Source organism: Pelophylax lessonae, assembly GCF_965119305.1.
Source record: "Pelophylax lessonae genome assembly, chromosome: 4".
Lineage (NCBI taxonomy): Eukaryota > Metazoa > Chordata > Amphibia > Anura > Ranidae > Pelophylax > Pelophylax lessonae.
This window is the reverse complement of record NC_138771.1, coordinates 305,070,550-305,091,393: the sequence shown is the minus strand read 5'-3', so window position 1 is coordinate 305,091,393 and position 20,844 is coordinate 305,070,550. Positions and strand designations below refer to the sequence as shown.

At 40.7% G+C, this 20,844-nt stretch overlaps 1 protein-coding gene across 1 annotated transcript in view; it reads right to left on the bottom strand.

The window, feature by feature from the left end:
- Positions 1-20,844, bottom strand: part of SLC5A8 (solute carrier family 5 member 8) — a 205,381-nt gene that overhangs the window by 92,052 nt on the left and 92,485 nt on the right. The window contains exons 16-19 of the mRNA XM_082253567.1: positions 15,482-15,841; positions 7,330-7,395; positions 2,738-2,789; positions 23-90 (exon numbers count right to left, since the gene is read on the bottom strand). Of these exons, the coding sequence (XP_082109693.1) occupies positions 23-90; positions 2,738-2,789; positions 7,330-7,395; positions 15,482-15,841 (546 nt within the window). The remainder of the gene's footprint in view (positions 1-22; positions 91-2,737; positions 2,790-7,329; positions 7,396-15,481; positions 15,842-20,844) is intronic.

Genomic DNA, 20,844 nt, shown 5'->3' with positions numbered 1-20,844 from the left:
GGATATAAAAAAATTAACATACCAGTGTACAATAGAATGTGCACACTAATCCAGTTGCAATCATTGCCCCCCAAAGGTTAAATCCTGAAACTGAAATAAAAGAATTTGAATTATTTTTCCAAAAACTTTATAAACACTAATAATGTGTCTATACCAGTGGTGTATTTAGGTTTTGCTGCTGCCCTAGGCCTGACTAAACTTGGGCACCCCTAATTTAAATATGACCCACCACTTCCTGTAAAGGCCACACCCTTTCCTGTTTATGACCCGCCCTGTCATCTGTAAACCACAGACCACAACCACAGCCTATCAGTGCCCATCAGTGCAGCCTCATGAGTTCCCATAAGTTCAGCTTCATCAGTGCCCATCAGTGCAGCCTTATCAGTGCTCATCAGTGCAGCCTCATTACTGCCCATCAGTGCAGCATATCAGTGCGGCCTCATCAGTGGCCATCAGTACAGCCCCATCAGTGGCCTCCAGTGCAGCCTCTTATTGCCCATTAGTGCAGCCCATCAGTGCATCATATCAGTGCCCATCAGTGCTGCCTTATCAGTGCAGCCCTATCAGTGCAGCTTATCAGTCCTGCCTCATCAGTGGCCATCAGTGCAGTCTATTAGTGCCCATCATTGCAACATATCAGTGCCATCAGGGCAGCATATCAGTGTGGCCCCATCAGCTTTTTTGCTGCCCCCCTGCAAAGTGCTGCCCTAGGCCTGGGCCTTGTTGGCCTAGGCCAAGATACAGCACTGGTCTATACCTTCACTTTAAATTTTTGTTTTAAAGTATACAATGCATTTTCTGGACCAGTGGTCTCCAAAATGCAGCCTGGGGCTGGATGTGACCCTTTGCTTGCTTTTATCTGTCCCTTGGGGCATTATTATCCCCACTGTCAGCCACAGTGGACCATAGTTCCTGCCATTCTATACCTCCCACTGACATTAATGATGGGGCACTATTCCTCCCACTAGCACCAATGATGAGGCACTATTCCTCCTACTGACACCAATGATGGGACACTATTCCTCCCACTGACACCAGTGATGGGGCACTATTCCTGCCACTGACACCAGTGATGGGGCACTATTCCTGCCACTGACACCAATGATAAGGCATTATTCCTCCCACTGAAACCAATGATGGGGCACTATTCCTCCCACTGACACCAGTGATGGGGCACTATTCCTCCCACTGACAACACTGATGGGGCACTATTCCTGCCACTGACACCAGTGATGGGGCACTATTCCTCCCACTGACACAAATGATGGGGCACTATTCCTTCCACTGACACCAAAGAAGGGGCACTATTCCTCCCCCTAATACTAAAGATGGGGAACTGTTTACCTCCACTGACAACAGGTCATTTTCTACTCCCACTGGGCACAGTCCGGCTCCCCTACAGTTTGAAGGACAGTAAACTAAGCCTTTGTTTAGTAAGTTTGGAAACCCCTGTTCTAGGCTATGATGACAGCAGGTCAGATTGCTAATTTAGCTAAGTACATAAAGCAGCTTAATTATCATTTTTTAAAGAGTGTTTTAAAGAGTAAAACTGATTTTAAGTGCTGCCCACATCCCCATCGGGCAATCTTTGCTCACCCCCAGCATGGCCATGGTTTGCTGAGACATTGGCTTTATTTTGCTGTCTTTTTATTTTGGGATAGTACATTATGATGAGGGGACATGGTCCACTCGAATATTATCTTCTTAAGGAATATAACAACATCCCATATAATTGATATTACAGATAAAACAACCACCCCTAAGTAATTGATTGGGATTTTTGTCAAAAATAATCACTAATTAAAACATCCATTTGTTTTTTTATTATCTTTCAAATATAACATTTTTTCTTTAAGAGCCATCAAATTATTATTCTGTTCAAGTATATACTGTATATGTTTTCCACATTAAACCACATAATACATATCCTCTCACATAAAGTTCCCACCATCAACCCAATTATTATCTTTACACATACAGCATCAAATCTATACTGTGTTAAAATGTGTTTTCCGGGTCAACTGACCCGCTTCTCCAGGAAGGATACAGAGATAAGTAATAGGAGAAAGAACCCCAAAAAGATTAAGGTAAATATGTTACCCCTTATAGTTATTTTCCTGTCTACATCAATTCAAAAAGGATTTTTGAATTCAAACAAATATAGCCTTATTAGGACCCTAGAAGCATTGACAAAGGGGAAGAAGAAATTTTACAACCTTCAGTTGTCCTTGTTCACCTTTCAGGATCTGCCAGTCACCAGTCAATGCAGATGCAACAATAATGGTTTACATACTTACCTTAAATATTCTGGGGTTTTTTCTCCTTCTCTCTTCCATATCTCCTCCTTTGTGGTCTACTATTTCATGAACAGAGATGTGGTTGTTGTCCTGGATGCCACATTGAAAAAAGTTTTATGTAATCATTGTATTATCATTACTGCTATCTCTCCTGAAAAAGAGGGTCAGTTGACCCGCCGGAAATGTGTTGAGAGAAGTCGCTCCACCAACTAAAACAATAAGAGCTAACACAGTATACATTCAATGGTGTATACTATATGTACTTGAACAGCATTATTATTTAATGGTTCTTTAAAAAAAAAGTTTTTTTACAATGACCGTTTCACACTTGGTAACGGTCAATGTTGTTAATGTGAACATTAAAAATTATGTATTTAAGAATTAGGAAGATACCAACATATTTTAATAAAAAAGAGACTGTGTCGTAAACCTCTACAAACCTTGATTCAGTGCCAGAGCAGGTGCATATATCACAATACCAGTGTATAACACCTGAAAAACAAGGACAACTTTAAGCCACACAGTTTGTTTCAGGGTAAGTTCACCATACCTGAGAGAAGGCACAAACATTTATTTTTAATATTAAGCACAAAGCAACAAGCTTAATACAAATGAAGAATATGGACACGTAAACTGTTTTACCTGCTAACATTTTTTTTTAATCTGTTCATCTAGTTACCTGGGTTGAAGACCTCACTTTTTTCCACTGCTGTCAAAAATTGCAAAAACTGTTGTTTTATCAAAAATCCACTAGTAAAGGGGGACAACACTGTTTAATGGAAAGTGTAATTGCCTTACACTGTTTGTCCTCTTTTCTCAGTCTGAGTCAGAGTGCTGCTATACAAGGGACTGAAGGGGGCTCAAGTAAATGCAGGTATCTCTAGCAGTGTTATTTAAAGGTACATGAAATGATCTTTTATTAAAGACATAACTGTATTAAAGAATTCAAAATAGTGCATGCAAATGCAAACACAATATGGCTCACTAAGATTGCCGTCATGACATGAGTTTCTTAACCAAAACAACATAAAAACAATAATTCTTATATCAAAAGAGGAAAGCATGTTAAAAAAATTGTGACACCTGTTTATTTAGGAGCAATATGTAGTAACTCATAGCAACCTATTAGCAGACATCTTTCATTATTTTTTTTTTTAAATCAAGATAAAAAAAGTTTATTGAGAAATCGCACATAGACACAAATATTGCAACAAGCAGATTGGATCAAAAGCACATCTACAAATAAAGGCACAGAATCGTAGACAGATCTCAGCAACATAGCCAGTATACAGCATGAATCAAAGAACAGCCTGAACCAAAAACATAACGCAAGGCAACAGTCCCATATCCCAGATCAAAATAATTCCCCCCAATCTAACCTCCAGTGGTCTACCCCACCCCCAGCAATTAAAGTAACAGGCGATCTAGGATCAGATCCGTGGGAGCCATCCCTGGAGAGCTCAACCAGACTCCCCAGACTTTCTGGAATTTGGCCGGGGCACCCCTATGCAAGTAAATGTATTTCTCCATGCGAAGAGTGGTGCCCAGTTGCTCCAGCCAGAGTCTATATGTAGGAGGTTCCTTATCAATCCAGCGTCTCAGAATAAGTAGTCGGGCTTGAAACAGAGCTCGCGCCGCTGCCTCCCGTAAGTAGCAGTCATCTATAATGTGATCCAATATACCCAAGAGGCCAAGCCCAGAACCCTGTTTATAGTGGAGGTCACTGAGGTCCAATACCGATGCAATTTCGGGCATCTCCATAATAAGTGTATAAGGTCCCCCACATCCCTCTCACATCTATTGCACACATTGTCCGGGCGGAGACCCATAGCATGTAATTTTGCCGGGGTATGATGTACTCGTAGTAAGATATATAATTGGGATACCTGATGGGAAACATTGAGTGAACATATTCTGACTGACTCCAAGGCCTCCTCCCATTGCTCAGCGGGTACCTCCCCCACATCTCCGCTCCATTGGTCACACGCCTTGCACGGATATCTGTCTAAGTATGAACCCAGTAGGGCTGCATAACAAGCTGATATAAAGCCCTTAGTAGAGGTATATTGCTCCATAAGGAAAAATACCAGTGTGGAGGACAAGCTGGAGTGGGACAAGGAAGGTTGAGCCCGGCACGCATGCCGAAGCTGCAGGTAATAGTACTTCATCTTATGTGGCAAGGAAAACCGAAGTTGCAATTGCTCGAAGGGCAGTAACTCCCCATTGAGCAGGATGTGTTTAAGATGGGACACCCCATAGGTCAGCCACCTACCAGCCTGATCCAGCTTGTCCAGCTCAGGGTAAGAACGATTATGCCAAATGGGACTATAAGAAGTATATCCGGTAACCAGTTGTAGCTGTTTGGCCTTATCCCAGATCTTCTGAAGAAGTCTATAGGTAGGGTAGAGTTTATTGGATTTAGCAAACAGTTGAGCCTCCAACCCCTCAGGAATGCCAGTGGCACCCGTAAAATACCCCATCAGTTTTAGAGCCGGACCCCCCCCCCCCGTCCCAGCCATTGCCCCAACCAGGTGCTGCAGCTGAGAGGCTAAATAATAAATCCAGAGATTAGGGAGAGAAAGGCCTCCCAAATCCCTAGGCTTCTGTAGTTGCTCAATCCGGATCCGGGCCGCCCGCCCCCGCCATATAAGAGTCCTAAATAACGTGTTGACCACCCTGAATATTTTCAGCGTAATAACCACTGGGGAGTTGTGCAAGAAATACAAGAGCTGCGGCATCAGAACCATCTTAATCAGGTTCACCCGACCCGCAACCGATAACCACAGCTTGTCCCAGACCCTAATCGTATCGCGAAACCGAGCAAGGAGCGGGTGCACATTTAAGCTACAATAGTGGAGCGGATCTGCAGAAATCACCACCCCCAAATATTTAAAGGTAGTTACCACGGGGACTGGACAGAGCGTACCCAGGAGAGGATCCGCCGGTTTATCCAGCGGCAGTAAGGCCGACTTGGACCAATTGATAGTGAGGCCAGAAAATCGGCCAAACTCCGTTATGGTGGCCATGGTAGCTTGCAAGGAAGCCCCCGAGTCCCCAAGCAGCAGGAGCATGTCGTCTGCATACAGCAGAATCTTTTCCTGAAGGGGGCCAAAGTGAAACCCATCTATGGCGTCCTGCGATCGAATGGTAGCCGCAAGCGACAGACATCCCTGTCTGGTGCCCCTCCCCAAGTAAAAGTGCTCAGATATTCTGCCACCCTCCCTGATGGAAGCCTGCGGACGGTAATAAAGCAGTCTCACCCAGGAGATAAATAGAGGGCCAAACCCAAACTTTTCCAACACCGCCCATAAGTAGTCCCATTCGACGCTGTCGAACGCTTTGTTAGCATCTAACGATAACAACACTCTGTCCCCCGCATTATCCGCCGGTGTCTGCATGGCTACAAACAAGCGGCGGAGATTGATTGCGGTGGACCTATTCGGCATAAAACCCGCCTGGTCCTCGTGGACAATATGTGCAATAATGGTATTAACCCTCCTAGCCAAAACCTTTGCAAGTATTTTAACGTCAGTTTGGAGGAGAGAGATAGGTCTATAAGAACCCGGATCTGATGCGGGTTTACCTGGCTTTAGTAAGACATCTTTCATTATTTGACTAAATTATCTAGTTGCTATTACTTACCACAATTACCAGTGTATGAAGTTTCTTAATATATATATATATATATATATATATATATATATATATATATATATATATATATAAATCATCTTTTACAGCCGTGGCCAAAAATTTTGAGAAAGGCACAAATATACATTTTTATGAAGTCTGCTGCTTTAGTATTTTTAGATCTTTTTGGCAGATGTTACTATGGTATACTGAAGTATAATCACAAGCATTTTATAAGTGTCAAAGGCTTTTAATGACAATTACATTAAGTTCATGCAAAGAGTCAATATTTGCAGTGTTGACCCTTCTTTTTCAAGACCTCTGCAATTCTTCTTGGCATGCTGTCAATCATCTTCTGTGCTACATCCTGACTGATGGCATCTCATTCTTGCATAATCAATGCTTAGAGTTTGCCAGTATTTGTGGGGTTTTTTGTTCACCTGCCCCTTGAGGATTGACCACAAGTTCTCAATGGGATTAAGGTCTGGGAAGTTTCCTGCCCATGGACCCAACATTTTGATGTTTTGTTCCCCAAGCCACTTAGTTATCTCTTTTGCCTTATGGCAAGGTGCTCCATCATGCTGGAAAAAATACATTGTTCCTCACCAAACTGTTCTTGGATGGTTGTGAGAAGTTGCTCTCTGAGAATGTTTTTTCCCATTCTTTATTCATGACTGTGTTCGTAGACAAAATTGTGAGTGAACCCACTCCCTTGGCTGAGAAACAACCCCACACATGAATGGTTTCAGGATGCTTAACATTGGCATGACTTAGGACTGATGGTAGTGCTCACCTTTTCTTCTCTGGACAAGGTTTTTTTCCGGATGCCCCAAACAATTGGAAAGGGGATTCATCAGAGAAAGTGACTTTACCTCAATCCCCAGAAGTCCAATCCCTGTACCTTTTGTAGAATATCAGTCTGTCCCTGATGTTTTTCCTGAAGAGAAGTGGCTTCAGTGCTGCCCTTCCTGACACCAGGCTATCCTCCAAAGTTCTTTGCCTCACTGTGCAGGCAGATGCACTCACACCTGCCTGCTGCCAATCCTGAGCAAATCTTGCACTGGTGGTGCCCCAATCCTGCAGCTGAATCAACTGTAGGAGATGGTCCTGGCTCTTGCTGGACTTTCTTGGGCACCCTGAAGCCTTCTCTACGAATACAGTGGAAATGTTTTTTTTTTTTTTTTTTTGGAATTAAGTTCGATTTCATGGAAAAGATTGCAATTATTTGCAATTTATCTGCTCACTCTTCATAACATTCTGGAGAATACACAACTTGCCATCGGAGGCAGCAGACTTTATGAAAATTGATATTTGTGTCATTCTCAAAACCGTTGGCCAGATAGATAGCATAGCAAAGAAATGCATTCATATATTTTAAATCCACTTAAATCCACTTACTCACCATTTCAATGATAAAGATGACTGTTCCCAAGATCCTTACAACTTTGTTGAAGCGAAGTTCTAAGTACTGTAAGAGAATTTACATAAATTGCCTAAATACAAGCATAATTTCCAAATGATAACATTGCTTTATCCCTGCTGAACACTACAACTCAAGCATGACAGAGCACACTGTAAATGAATGGTGCTGAGCCCATGTCTTTAGAGCAAGGTTTCAATGCTCCTCACAGACTGTGTTCTGTAAATCTAACCACACACTGTGACAATTACACTCTCAGATCCCACCTTGTGCAGAGGTTTTCCTGCTCTGGTACATAACCCAAGCACCAGCGGTCTTAAAGTGATCATCACTGGAGTAGGTCAATTGAGTAGCTAAACCTTTACACACACACAATGCAATCATGTATATTTACAGTAGCTTGCCACTTACAGTGTTCGTTATTGCAACCCTGACCTTTAAGAAGTTAAAAGTACTTTGAAAGGTTCACCTGGTGTTTGGTTCCACGAAGAGTTCAATCCAGTGTATCTGAGTCACTGGCTTTCAAAAAAGCAGGTGTCTCAGTATCCTGAAGCTGGGTACACATGGGTTGACTGTCTGGAGACAACGGGCAGTTAAAAATAAAATGTCCGACATTGGGCCAATGTGTATGCCGGCCGCTCAGCAGGCTTCTGTCAGACGTGCATGCTGAAAAACCAGCATCTTCCCGACCCCTAAACAGTGCTCTCAGCCAATGACAGAGAACACTGATCGAAGTGTTCTGGCGGGGGAAGGGGGGGGGGCATCTCCCTGTTAGAACACAGAAGCACAGCAGGGGAGATTGCTGTACCAACCTCGCATGGTTAGTACAGTGGCTCTGACCAGAGCTGACAGTTTTTTCGTTCAACAAAATAAAACGAATAGTGTGCACCCGGCTTTAGTAGTTTTGATGTCAAATGAGAGCTGCAGCTGCCACGTAAAGCAGCTTTCTGTTGGACCCTGAGAGAGCGCTGCAGACCTCTCTACACCCAATCAAAGGGTCTGAGAGTCATGCTGAAGAGAGATCAGGATTATTTTGTAGAAGGGAAAATATCCTATAAGGCACAAATCGTTGCCGGTCCGCTGAAAAGGAGTATGTAGCAGTCTCAGGCAGGGCTCCAACCAGGCCACACCCCCAGGCATGGCCCGGTTGGAGCCCTCGCTGAGACTGCCACATGCTCCCTTACAGCGGACTTGCAGCAATGTGCGAATTAGTGGATTTTCAAAATGCTACATGGTGATATCTGGAGCTGAGACAAGCTCCATTTCCGGCCGACACTCTCAGCAGTTGGCATCGGACGAGGACCTTCAGAGCTTGAGCAGCAGCTATACTTTAAATTGGGTTCATCAGGATTATTTTGTTATGTTTCAGAAGATACACTCTGACTGCCAATTACTCTAAATCCATGTATATTTCCATTTGAAAAATTTTCACAATCCAATAACCAACATAATATTTAACAGAAGGAAATGCTAGAGGCCAGCTATGATAGGGATCTGATGCACATCTTCCTTAGGAGGTTTAATGAGTCCTACAAGTTATCTGGACCTATTGACATCTTGACCTTCATCAGTGTACCCACTTTTTTTTAATGTATTTCCATTATCGCTTGAGTTATGGTACATTAACATGATTTTAGAGCTAGAGATATATTAAAGTTAATTTTTAGTTCAAATGAAGCTAGCCTTAAACTAGCCTTAAAGGTGTTTATTGCTTTCTAGACTGTTTCATGAGAGGCTTATGACAGCCATTTACGACAATTTACAACTGGGCCCATCAAAAGTTTTTTCAGGCTCTGTTTTGTGTCAAATTGTGTCTACAGTTTTCAGTGTTCTTTTACTTTCTTTGGCTTCTGTCTGTAGACATGAAATTAAAATGTGACCATTTTTGTCATTGACTTGTGAATTTTGGAGACATGAGGGTGGCACTGTATTCAGTACAACTTCTTAATACTCTCCATGCTGTTTGGAAGTCATAAGGCCCCATTATTGTCACATGCATGTTATAATTTGATTATAGATTTGGGTCTACCAACAACTATATGTTGTAAGGGCCTGTCTGGTTGGTCGCAAGTGAGTTGTTCAAGTATGCCCAACATTACATAGTGTTGGTATATCTAAAAAGGATTGTAGAATCAGATTGTAACATTTTTGGCTGGCTTTACATTCAACTACCATATTCTTGTATTTCTCCTCAGACCTGTGTATAGCACCTCGCCAGAGGATTTACAGGATGAGAGATATCTTAAAAAAAATGTTGTACTTTGCTGCAGGGACCACCTTCTGGAGAATTCCTATACAGTTCCACCCACATAGGAGCATTTGAAAGGGCAAATGTTCTGTATTTGAACTTGTGAACTTGTGGCACTGTTACATGAAGTTGAATGTTTTATATTAGTGATGGGCAACCTGTTGAATTTTGCATGTCATTATACATCATTTTCATGCTAAATATGTGCATGTTATGTAATGTGTAATTGTAAAGATCAGCACACACCACAATTACAGTCTGACTGTACATTCTCACTTAAAGTATAACTAAAGGTAAAACTTTTTTTTATGTTTTAGATAGAGAGGAGAGTGATTAGACCCCCTGTCAGGTTTGTATTGCTGTCTGTGCTCTTCTTGTTATGTAGATTCACCCTCTCTAGTTGTCCTCTTTACTATTATCATTGAAAGTGAAAGTAAAAGAAAATCCCAAAATTTTGGGCTGTTCTCAGAAAAGTAATAGAGGAGAAATCATCCAATGGGGTCACTAGTTCTGGTGGCTTTGGGGTCCCCAAGGAATTAATTTCATTTGCAGGGATTTCCTCACACTTCCTGTTTAGCTATGGGACAGGAAGTGAAGCAAGATCCTTGCAATGGCACACAGATGGCAAAAATAAAATCTGACGGGTTATAACCCTCCCTTGCTCTTTTCGATTTGAGAAAAAAAAGTTTTGCCCATAGTTCTACTTTAAACCTACTGTAATGTTGGGAGTTATTTAACTTAAGTGAAGAGCTTACCAGTGAGTTGAGACATGCCAGATATGCTGTTTAAGGTCTTGTTGGCCCACTTTTATTCAAGAAAGAAAATGTCCATCCAGAATTCCCATGCAGGGGTTTTAACTTCACATCAATAACGTATTATAAATGAAAAATATCAAGCCACCTTGCTCTCTGGTCAGCATTGCTGCTCAGGCTATGGCCTCAGTCCTCTTGACCCTGTAACAGTGTCCCTGTTTGGTACACACTCTGTACCTCTGCTGGCACTCTCTTTTCCAGCTTCCTTGCTGCTACCGACCACAGGCTTCGGCCCTCCGTCTGCTCTGACAGACTGTATTGTGCAGACATTCACGCTTCTTCCTTGCACACAAGACCTCCTCGGGAGGGTGAAGCCCAAAACTCTGGTCCTGACTCTACTATTAGCCCAGGACCCCAATGGGACTTTACCAACCACAGAGGAAACTGAAAACACAGTCTCCTCCAAATTAAACAATCGTCCCGGGGCCCTTCAACCTGTCTGGTTGACAATCCTGGGAGACAAACACCATGACAGGGAACCATACTGGCCCTCAAACAAAAAAACATTTAATGCAATGATCCCACCGATTGGATAACAATTAAATGCACTGGTTAGGCAGGTATATTACATAGTTTTGGCTGGTTTTAGGTCATTGTAGTCAGTTGTGGTGCATTAATGCATGTGTATTATGCCACTTGTTAACATCCATTGCATTAAGCAAGTCCATTGATTATGAATGGGCTGCCAACACATGGCAACAAACCAAAAAATTTACATTACTTTTTTTTTTATAACTTAGCACACCACAATGACCAATTTAAAGGAGACTGTACTTTATAGAGACTGCACAATCTGATTCTAATGTGTATGGTTAGATTACCACTAACAGTTATGAATTACCTCCCACAGAGATCACAGTACTTACCGCCAATGCCCTTATATGCTTTTCTCTCCCCAGAAGATCAGCACCATATTTTTGGACTAAGATACTGATTTTGAGATGGCACAGTAAATACAGGTTCCTCGGCAGTTCTAAGCTGTATTCACAAATGTCTGACACCTATCAAACCCTGCTGCAGCTTCTCACCTTGAGACTTGTTACAAAGAGTGTTGCAAGTAAATTGATGACTGGAGTGAAGTGAACCCACTCACACTAATGTGCTGTGGTAATTCTTACATCGCATACATTGGTGTGGCATCCCATCACAAAACACGTATGCTGCACCACACCGTAGTGGAATGCATGGTGTACTGCAAAAATGCTCCAATTTCACATGCTTTGCTTTGCATTTTAGTCTATTGCTTTTGAATGGGCTGTTTAGCGTGTCAATGCCCAACAGCACATGCGTTGCAGCACACAGTATTGTGGTATCAATTGGCCCTTCGGAAATTCTTCCTCCTGCCAGCAGCAAACTATCTTCTCAGACTGCACCTCTCAGCCTAGTCACTATCCTTGAACTCATTTTATTTTTACATAGTAGCAATTTTTTCTACAAAAATACAATGTAGATTGTTGCTGTATGTTGTGACATGTCAGAAATGTGTATTCATGTAGACCAGGGGTCTTCAAACTTTGGCCCTCCAGCTGTTGCAGAACTTCACATCCCATGAGGCATTGTAAAACTCTGACATTCACAGATATGACTAGGCATGATGGGAATTGTAATTCCTGAACAACTGGAGGGCCATGGTTTGAAGACCCCTGATGTAGACTTATAACATCCACTCTAAGTAGGTGAAAAGGAATAGAGTGTATTTGTCACATGGTATGTAGTTGTAACACTGTTTCCATGTTGGAGGGTTCAGAGTGCTGTTTGTTTTAAGTGTGTGTTATAAGTTATTACATTGCTCCTGGCTAAGCCTTCTGTAAAGCAGATATTGTCTATTTTAACATGTTTTTATTGAATTTTTGTTTCTCACAAAGAAACTGAATATTTAAATTCATTAGAAAAAAATGGTAACAACAGATGTTGTTAGGATTTTAACTACTTAACACTATTGTCAGTAACATGCACCATTAAGCAGATAAGTAAAAGTCAAGGTATTATTAAACCTACTCTACTGCATATTGAAAATAATCTTTAGCCCCTTTTGAAAAAATAAAAAATAAACAAATGAAGAATGGAGGAGAAATCATAAGCTTGTGGCATTAAAGAGACTACATTTTTATTAAGCAGTAACATAAGAAATAAAACAGGGCCTGGTAATTATAGAATAAAGACCTGTCAAGCTAACCTTCTCCAGGAGATCATGGGAAAGGAGAATCTACTTATAATGTTAAATGCGATGAATCAAAATGTCTTGGAAGATAGCCCATACCTTCTTAATTGAATTAGTGATGATAATAATATGGTTTATTTGTTTATCTAAAAATGCTAGGGTCATAAATATTCCATAAAATATTTTATAGGAACATTACATAAAAGCTCAGATACTGGAGCTTGGGTTTCTAAAATATTTTACTAGCATTTGGAGCAAAAAAAATTATTTGTTATAGCCAGGTACTGATATAATGCTGACTATTTATGCAGGGCTTTACATATATACTGTACAATCACATCAGTCCCTGCCCTGAAGGAGCTACAATCTAAGATCCCTTACTTACATTTTTACACATACTAGGGCCAATTTAAGCCAGCCATAGATGGTAAGATTCCGAGATTCGAAACATCTATGGACAGTGATCAACTTGGATACAACCAGCATGCCAGATTGTTACATGTGATTATTACCAGCAGCTATAGTTGCTAGTAATAATCATTGTGTCCCCCAACCCCCACCGGAAGAATACAATAGCCCTGTGGGAGGGATTCTCCTATCAACATTGGCTGTGTTGATTGGGGAATTGAGCGATTTACTTTCCTATAACTCGTGGTTGCAGGAAAGAAAATCGTATCATCTATGGCCTGACTAAAGTCCGTTCACACGGGCCAAATGTCAGGAGACATTACCGCTTAAAAAAAAAAACGTCTGACATTCAGCCCATGTGTATGCCAGCCTGGCCGGCTTCTGTCAGATGTTCATGCTGGAAAACCAGCAGTCCATTGGCTCCCAATCAGCGCTGATCGGAGTGTTCTGGTGGGGGGCCGTCCCCCTGTCAGAACACAACAGCTCAGCAGGGGAGATTGCTGAACTAATGTTGGATCCTTAGTACAGAGGTTTCGACCGGAGCCGACAGTTTTTTTTCATTCAACATGCTAGGTTGAATTTAAAAAAAATCTCATAGTGTGTACCAGGCTTTATAAAGAGGCTAAAATAACCGACCGGCATTTCTTTTGGAGTGTGGGAGGAAACCCAGAATCTCGAGGAAAACCGCACAGGCACAGGGGGAACATGCAAATTTCAGGTAGGTAGTGCCATGGTTGAGATTTGAATCGACAACCCTAGCGATGCCAGGCAGAAGTGCTAGCCACTTACCCACTGTGCTGCCCATGAAGTCTGATGCAGTCTACCATGAAACACTGAGAGCACATTGTAGTTCTGGGAGAAACAGTAAATTGATTTGGATAATGGCTAATTGTAGGGTAAACTAAATTGGAGCAAAGTAGTTATTGCCAAACAATTAGTCAAGTGTTTTCTCTTGCCTTGGTTTGTCAGAGTCTACTGTACATACAGTATTTAGTCTATGGATCCTGGAACAAGTCAGGAAATGTGGTCAGACTAAAGTTTGAAAATGTTTGTCTGAGTATTCATACAAAAAATCTTGTACATTCAATAAAGCCATCAAAAACGAATGTCATTGGAATGTACTTTTTTCGATTCGTCCCATTCTAACATTCAATTTTAGAATGAATGTAATTTCTCAAAGAAAACCACATTCGGAAATGTGTTTGTTCGGGAAAAAATTCCCATCCTGCTTCTGCAATTATCAATTTGACCCCAGTAACAATTAGAAAACTGAAATAATATTTGAAAATCAACATTTTGAAAAATGTTGAACACAAAATTTTACTGTAGTATGGCCAGCGTTACCCTTGGCTTTTAAACTTGCTATAATAGTATCAGGGTCTTCTAGTATGTATCTTTACCTGGAGCAGCCATAGAAGCTTTAAAGCTAAATTCCCTTAGCTATAATACATACTGTATGTTATGTACTATGACAATAATGTTTTGTTTAGCTTTGTGACTATGATTTGCAGGTCTCACTGGCTCTTATTGCTGAACATCTCAATTGAAACAGCAACTACAAATGGTAAATCCAATGGAAAGAGTAAGTTATTTCGTATGCATCTAACTGTCCCCATATCCAAATGGTCAACACATCTCAAAACAGAGATATCTACTGTTACGGTATACAAAACCCACCTGATTCATAACTTTCTAGTCCACCTTAGTTTTTCTCTCTCCTGTTTACCTTATTGCAGACTGTGAATAGGATTTATTTATTCTTCATGGGGAACCCTATCGTACAGGGGTTGATTTACTAAAGGCAACTAAAGTGTGCGCTTTGCAAAGTGCAGTTGCATTCTGCAAGTGCAATTGCTCCAGAGCTTAGTAAATGAGGTAAGGCTTCACTTTGCAAAGAGCACCCAATCACATGCAAGGAAAATAAAAAACACAACATTTTTGCCTGCACATGATTGGATGATGGAAGACAGCTGAGCTTCTGTTCATTTACTAAATTCTGGAGCAACTGCTCTTGCAGAGTGCAACTACACTTTGAAAATTGCACAGTCTATCTGCCTCTAGTAAATCAACCCCACTGTCTCCTTAGCATTTTCTCATCTATGTTGTCATGTCTGTAGCTGTTGTTCTGCACATTTGTATATTAAAGGTCAGTAAACATTAGGTATGAACTTACTTATATAGGAATTATAAATAGCATTCGCAAATAAATATCTACCATTTTGTTATTTTGCCAGACCTGAATGTCCTATAGAAGTCTACCTCCAAATGTCAATCTTAAGCCTTATTTAACCTTAAATGGCTGCTAACACAAAATTTAAAACTATATCACAATCCCATTGGAGTTCAGATAGACATGCATTTACACACACATTGTGAAATGTATTTGATTTTAAATTTTAATTTTAGCTTTACTCGATCTTTAAAATCTACGATATAGTGTTAAGACTGTACGGTATAACTAGTTTCATATGGCAATGGCCATATAATAAAATGTTTAAGACGTACCTCATAAGTGCTTATAAGATTAAGTCTGTAAAAAACTGGAAGGAATATTTCTGCACAAATAAGTACTACCAATCCATAAGATATAGCAAAGATGCTATACATTGCTCCATAGCGGTAGACATCAGCAGGAGTTCCCAGGATAGTCACTGCAGACATGAAGCTAGCAGTGAGGGACATAGCCACTGGCACTGCTGTCATACTCCTTCCTCCTGTCAAGAATTCTTGTGAAGTGGTCTTTCCTCGTCCCACAAAGGCAAAATAGATTCCAATAGCTGCAGAAATGAACAGAACAGCAGCAAACACAACATAATCCCAGGCAGAGAAGAGACCAATATCTGTGGTTGTAGCCATTGCTTCTCTAGTTCAGGTGTTTTGTAAGATTTGTTAAATCTAAATGACTTAAACACACGATGAACAGGTTTTACATCACAATAGACAGGGTAGGCGGGGTCACAGAACTTCATGTGCCAATGTTGATGCAATAGCCAGAGGGATTCTTTCATTATTTGGGATTAAGAATTATTGTGCATTGTAAAATGGGATGGGTTCTATAGAGATAATATCGCTGCAACTTAAAGGGAAAAGTGATGGGCACTTTGTTAATGAAATATCGTATTTAAATGATGCTCTGTGTAATATAAATGCCTATAATTCCTACTTAATCATACATTGAGACATATGACATTGCATAACTTTTTAAGAGCTGTGCATATGAATGAAGAATGAATAAAACAAATGGAAAAAAGTGGTTTACTGACCTAGGGGATAAAGAATCAATGTTGAAGGAATAGTAGCTCGAGAGACTATAACCAGTCCTAAATGAGTTCAGTCCTTAAAGCGGAGCTCCACCCAAAAAGGGAAGTCTCGCTTGCTCAGCTCCCCCCCCCCCCCCCCCACTGCCATATTTGGCACTTTTTGGGGGGGAGCAGGTACCTGATTTTGACATGTACTGGCTCCCACTTCCTAGTAAGATCACTCCCCCCCCCCCCCCGCAGCCTTTTGGGACACGCAGAGGTCCAAGAAGACAGTGCGACCATTCAGAAAGCACAGTGCGATTCACACATGCACAGTAGGAAACAGGCTGTGAAGCCACAAGGCTTCATTTCCTGTTTCTCTCAATACAGATGCCGGCGCCTGCACCCGAAGCCAATTGACAAATCAGCTAGGGGTGCCGACATTGAGGGATCCCTGGACAGGTACATGTCCTTATATTAAAAGTCAGCAGCTACAGTATTTGTAGATGCTGACTTTGATTTTTTTTTTTTTCACAGGCTGGAACTCCTCTTGTTCACAGCATATACTGTACACATTATGTTTATGCATCAGGGTCAAATGATTCTGATGGCTTGAATAAGTTCCAATAAAGTTTCTGGCTGCAGAAAGGTAAAACAGATCTAAACCAATCAGTTTAATAGAAGCTATAATATAGGAATGTGATTTAAAAAGTTGTTTTAAATCCAAGAAAACTTTGCAGCATTAAATAATACCTGATGATTATGTTGTTTTTGGCAGTTCTTTTTATAGAGTGCGTTATATATATTGTGTATATATATATATATATATATATATATATATATATATATATATATATATACAGTATCTCACAAAAGTGAGTATACCTCTCACATTTTTGTAAATATTTTATTATATCTTTATATGTGACAACACTGAAGAAAGGACACTTTGCTACAATGTAAAGTGGTGAGTGTACAGCTTGTATAACAGTGTAAATTTGCTGTCCCCTCAAAATAACTCAACACACAGCCATTAATGTCTAAACGACTTAAAACAAAAGTGAGTACACCCTTAAGTGAAAATGTCCAAATTGGGCCCAATTAGCCACTTTTCCTCCCCGGTGTCATGTGACTTGTTAGTGTTACAAGGTCCCAGGTGTGAATGGGGAGCAGGTGTGTTAAATTTGGTGTTATCATTCTCATACTGGTCACTGGAAGTTCAACATGACACCTCATGGCAAGGAACTTTCTGAGGATCTGAAAAAAGAATTGTTGCTCTACATAAAGATGGCCTAGGCTATAAGAAGATTGCCAAGACCCTGAAACTGATCTGCAGCATGGTGGCCAAGAACATACAGCAGTTTAACAGGACAGGTTCCACTCAGAACAGGCGTTGCCATGGTTGACCAAAGAAGTTGAGTGCATGTGCTCAGCGTCATATCCAGAGGATGTCTTCGGGAAATAGATGTAGGAGTGCTTTCAACATTGCTGCAGAGGTTGAAGGGGTGGGGGGGTCAGCCTATCAGTGCTCAGACCATACGCTGCCCACTGCATCAAATTGGTCTGCATGGATGTCATCCCAGAAGGAAGCCTCTTCTAAAGATGATGCACAAGAAAGCCCGCAAACAGTTTGCTGAAGACAATCAGACTAAGGACATGGATTACTGGAACCATGTCTGGTGGTTTGATGAATCCAAGATAAACGTATTTGGTTCAGATGGTGTCAAGCATATGTGGCGGCAACCAGGTGAGGAGTACAAAGAAAAGTGTGTCTTGCCTACAGTCAAGCATGGTGGTGGGAGTGTCATGGTCTGGGGCTGCATGAGTGCTGCCAGCACTGGGGAGCTACAGGTTATTACCTCCCTGGCGGTATGGTTATGTCAGGAATTATGTACCAAAAGCGGTACAATTTTTTTCATGGAAATTTGGCGTTATGTATTATAGGCTTACAATTCTTAGTAATTACTGACTTAAACCTGACCAAAACAAGACTCTAGTAGACATCCCAGATGTGATAAATTTGAAACACAAACGCATGAATTATAATCTAATCAATAATATAATTGTATTATATAATATATATAATAAAATTATATTATTGATTAGATCATAATTCATGCGTTATATATATATATATATATATATATATATATATATATATATGTGTGTGTGTGTGCATATATATATATATATATATATACATATATATACATATATACACATATATACACATATATATATATATAATATAAATGTGTTATGTGTTTGTGTTTGGTGCAACGTTTGAATTTCCCTCCCAGTTCCGCAGGGAACGGAACTAGGAAGTCATCACACCGACGGACGAGCGGCAGGGATCTCGGCTGGCGGTCACAGCAATGAGAGATCATCGCTGGATTGCAAGGAGAAGGTAAGAGACACCGCTGCGCGCTCTGCATATTCACCCCAAGCGTGACTCGGGGATACCGATCCTAGCCTAAAAAATCCACCCCGAGTCACGCTCGGGGATACCGCCAGGGAGGTTAAAGGAACCATGAATGCCAACATGTACTGTGGCATACTGACGCAGAGCATGATCCCCTCCCTTTGGAGACTGGGCCGCAGGGCAGTATTTCAACATGATTATGACCTCAAACACACCTCCAAGACAACCACTGCCTTGCTAAAGAAGCTAAGGGTAAAGGTGATGGACTGGCCAAGCATGTCTCCAGACCTAAACCCTACTGAGCCTCTGTGGGGCATCCTCAAACAGAAGGTGGAGGAGCGCAAGGTCTCTAACATCCACCAGCTCCATGATGTCGTCATAGAGGAGTGGAGGAGGACTCCAGTGGCAACCTGTGAAGCTCTGATGAACTCCATGCCCAAGAGGGTTAAGGCAGTGCTGAAAAATAATGGTGGCCACACAAAATATTGACACTTTGGGCCCAATTTGAAAATTTTCACTTAGGGGTGTACTCACTTTTGTTGCCAGCGGTTTAAACATTCATGGCTGTGTGTTGAGTTATTTTGAGGGGACAGCAAATTTACACTGTTATACAAGCTGTACACTCACTACTTTACATTGTAGCAAAGTGTCATTTCTTCAGTTTTGTCACATGAAAAGAAAAGATAAAATAAAATATTTACAAAAATGTGAGGGGTGTAGGGGTGTACTCACTTTTGTGAGATACTGTATATACATATATATATATATATATATATATATATATATATATATATATTGTACATTTTTGTGTCTACTTCGCTCCATGCCATAAAAGTCTTCATACAATAAATACTATCACAATAATAGTGAATGCTAACAATGCTTTGTAGATAGTAATGCACTAATAAATAATGTTCCTTTTTGATTAAAATGAAATGTTATTTTGCTTCTCAAACATGGATGAATCACTGTCTATAATACCGGGAATCCTAACATGATGATTTTTATATAGTGCATGTGTTTAGTCATGGATCAGCAGGCATGTAGCAATAATTTGCATTGAGGGGGCAGATTAAAGAAAGCTGTGGAAAGTAAGCATCTGCAAACTTGAGACAATAACTTCACCAATAAACAAAGTCCACAGCCCAGAAGCATATTACATGTGTTTGCAGATGAATTAAGAAATAAACAGGCGGAAAAAAGAACTGGCAGAACTCCCATTACAGTACTCAAAGCACACAAGGTGAGAAAAAGAAGAAAATAAAATCTTATGTCTTTAATGTATGTAAACGGTGTCACAGTAACAATTCTTGTTGCTTATAGCAACCATTCAGAACCCTTGACAATAGGCCGCAAAAGAAAACAAGATAGTAAACTGAAAAAATAAGGTGTTAGATTGCAACCTAATATATAAAGAATACCTCCATGCTTAGAAGTAAACAAAAAAAAAAAAAAGGAGCAGCTAGCACTAAGATTTATGATACAGAATCCTCAAAATATTATATCACACAAAAGTGCAGCACTACAGTACATAAATGCACAACACAAACAAAATAAGAACAAAGTGATCAAAACAATAAGCTAAGTGTCCATATAGTGAAACACAAATTCACAAAGTGTAATAAAAAAAAGGCCATACCTTTCCCAGTGTCAATGTGATTAGAAAGAAATTCAAAAACAAATTCTTTAAAAAATATGTTTCAACCCAAATATAAGAGATACTCCAAAACACCATGTGATCGTCTCAAGGGCACATGAAGTACCTTTCCAGAAGGTATGTGACCGTGTATAAGAATATGATAATAAAGAGCTCAATGGGTACAGATGTCTGGTTCCAGTAATCTTCTAGCGACTGGTCCAATTGAAATGCTCCAACCCGGACAGACCAATAACACATGGAGTAAAAAAAGCTCTCTTAGTGTACTACGACCAGTTCACAGGTATCTCATATGAATGCACACTCACATAATTAAAAAGGCAGAGGAGCCATTTAGGACAAACTGTTGTTTACCATTCAATCAGCCGCTTTCTCAATCTGCAAAACAGCTTCCTATATCAGTGAGCGTGGTGACGTCACATCCGCTGGCCCGACCCCAAGCATTTTCACTATAACATTCATCATCAGGGAGAGTGGCTAGAAGGAGAGCTCACATAGCAAGTATTGATAAGACCAGGAGGCGGAAGGAGAAACCTAAATACCAGATATG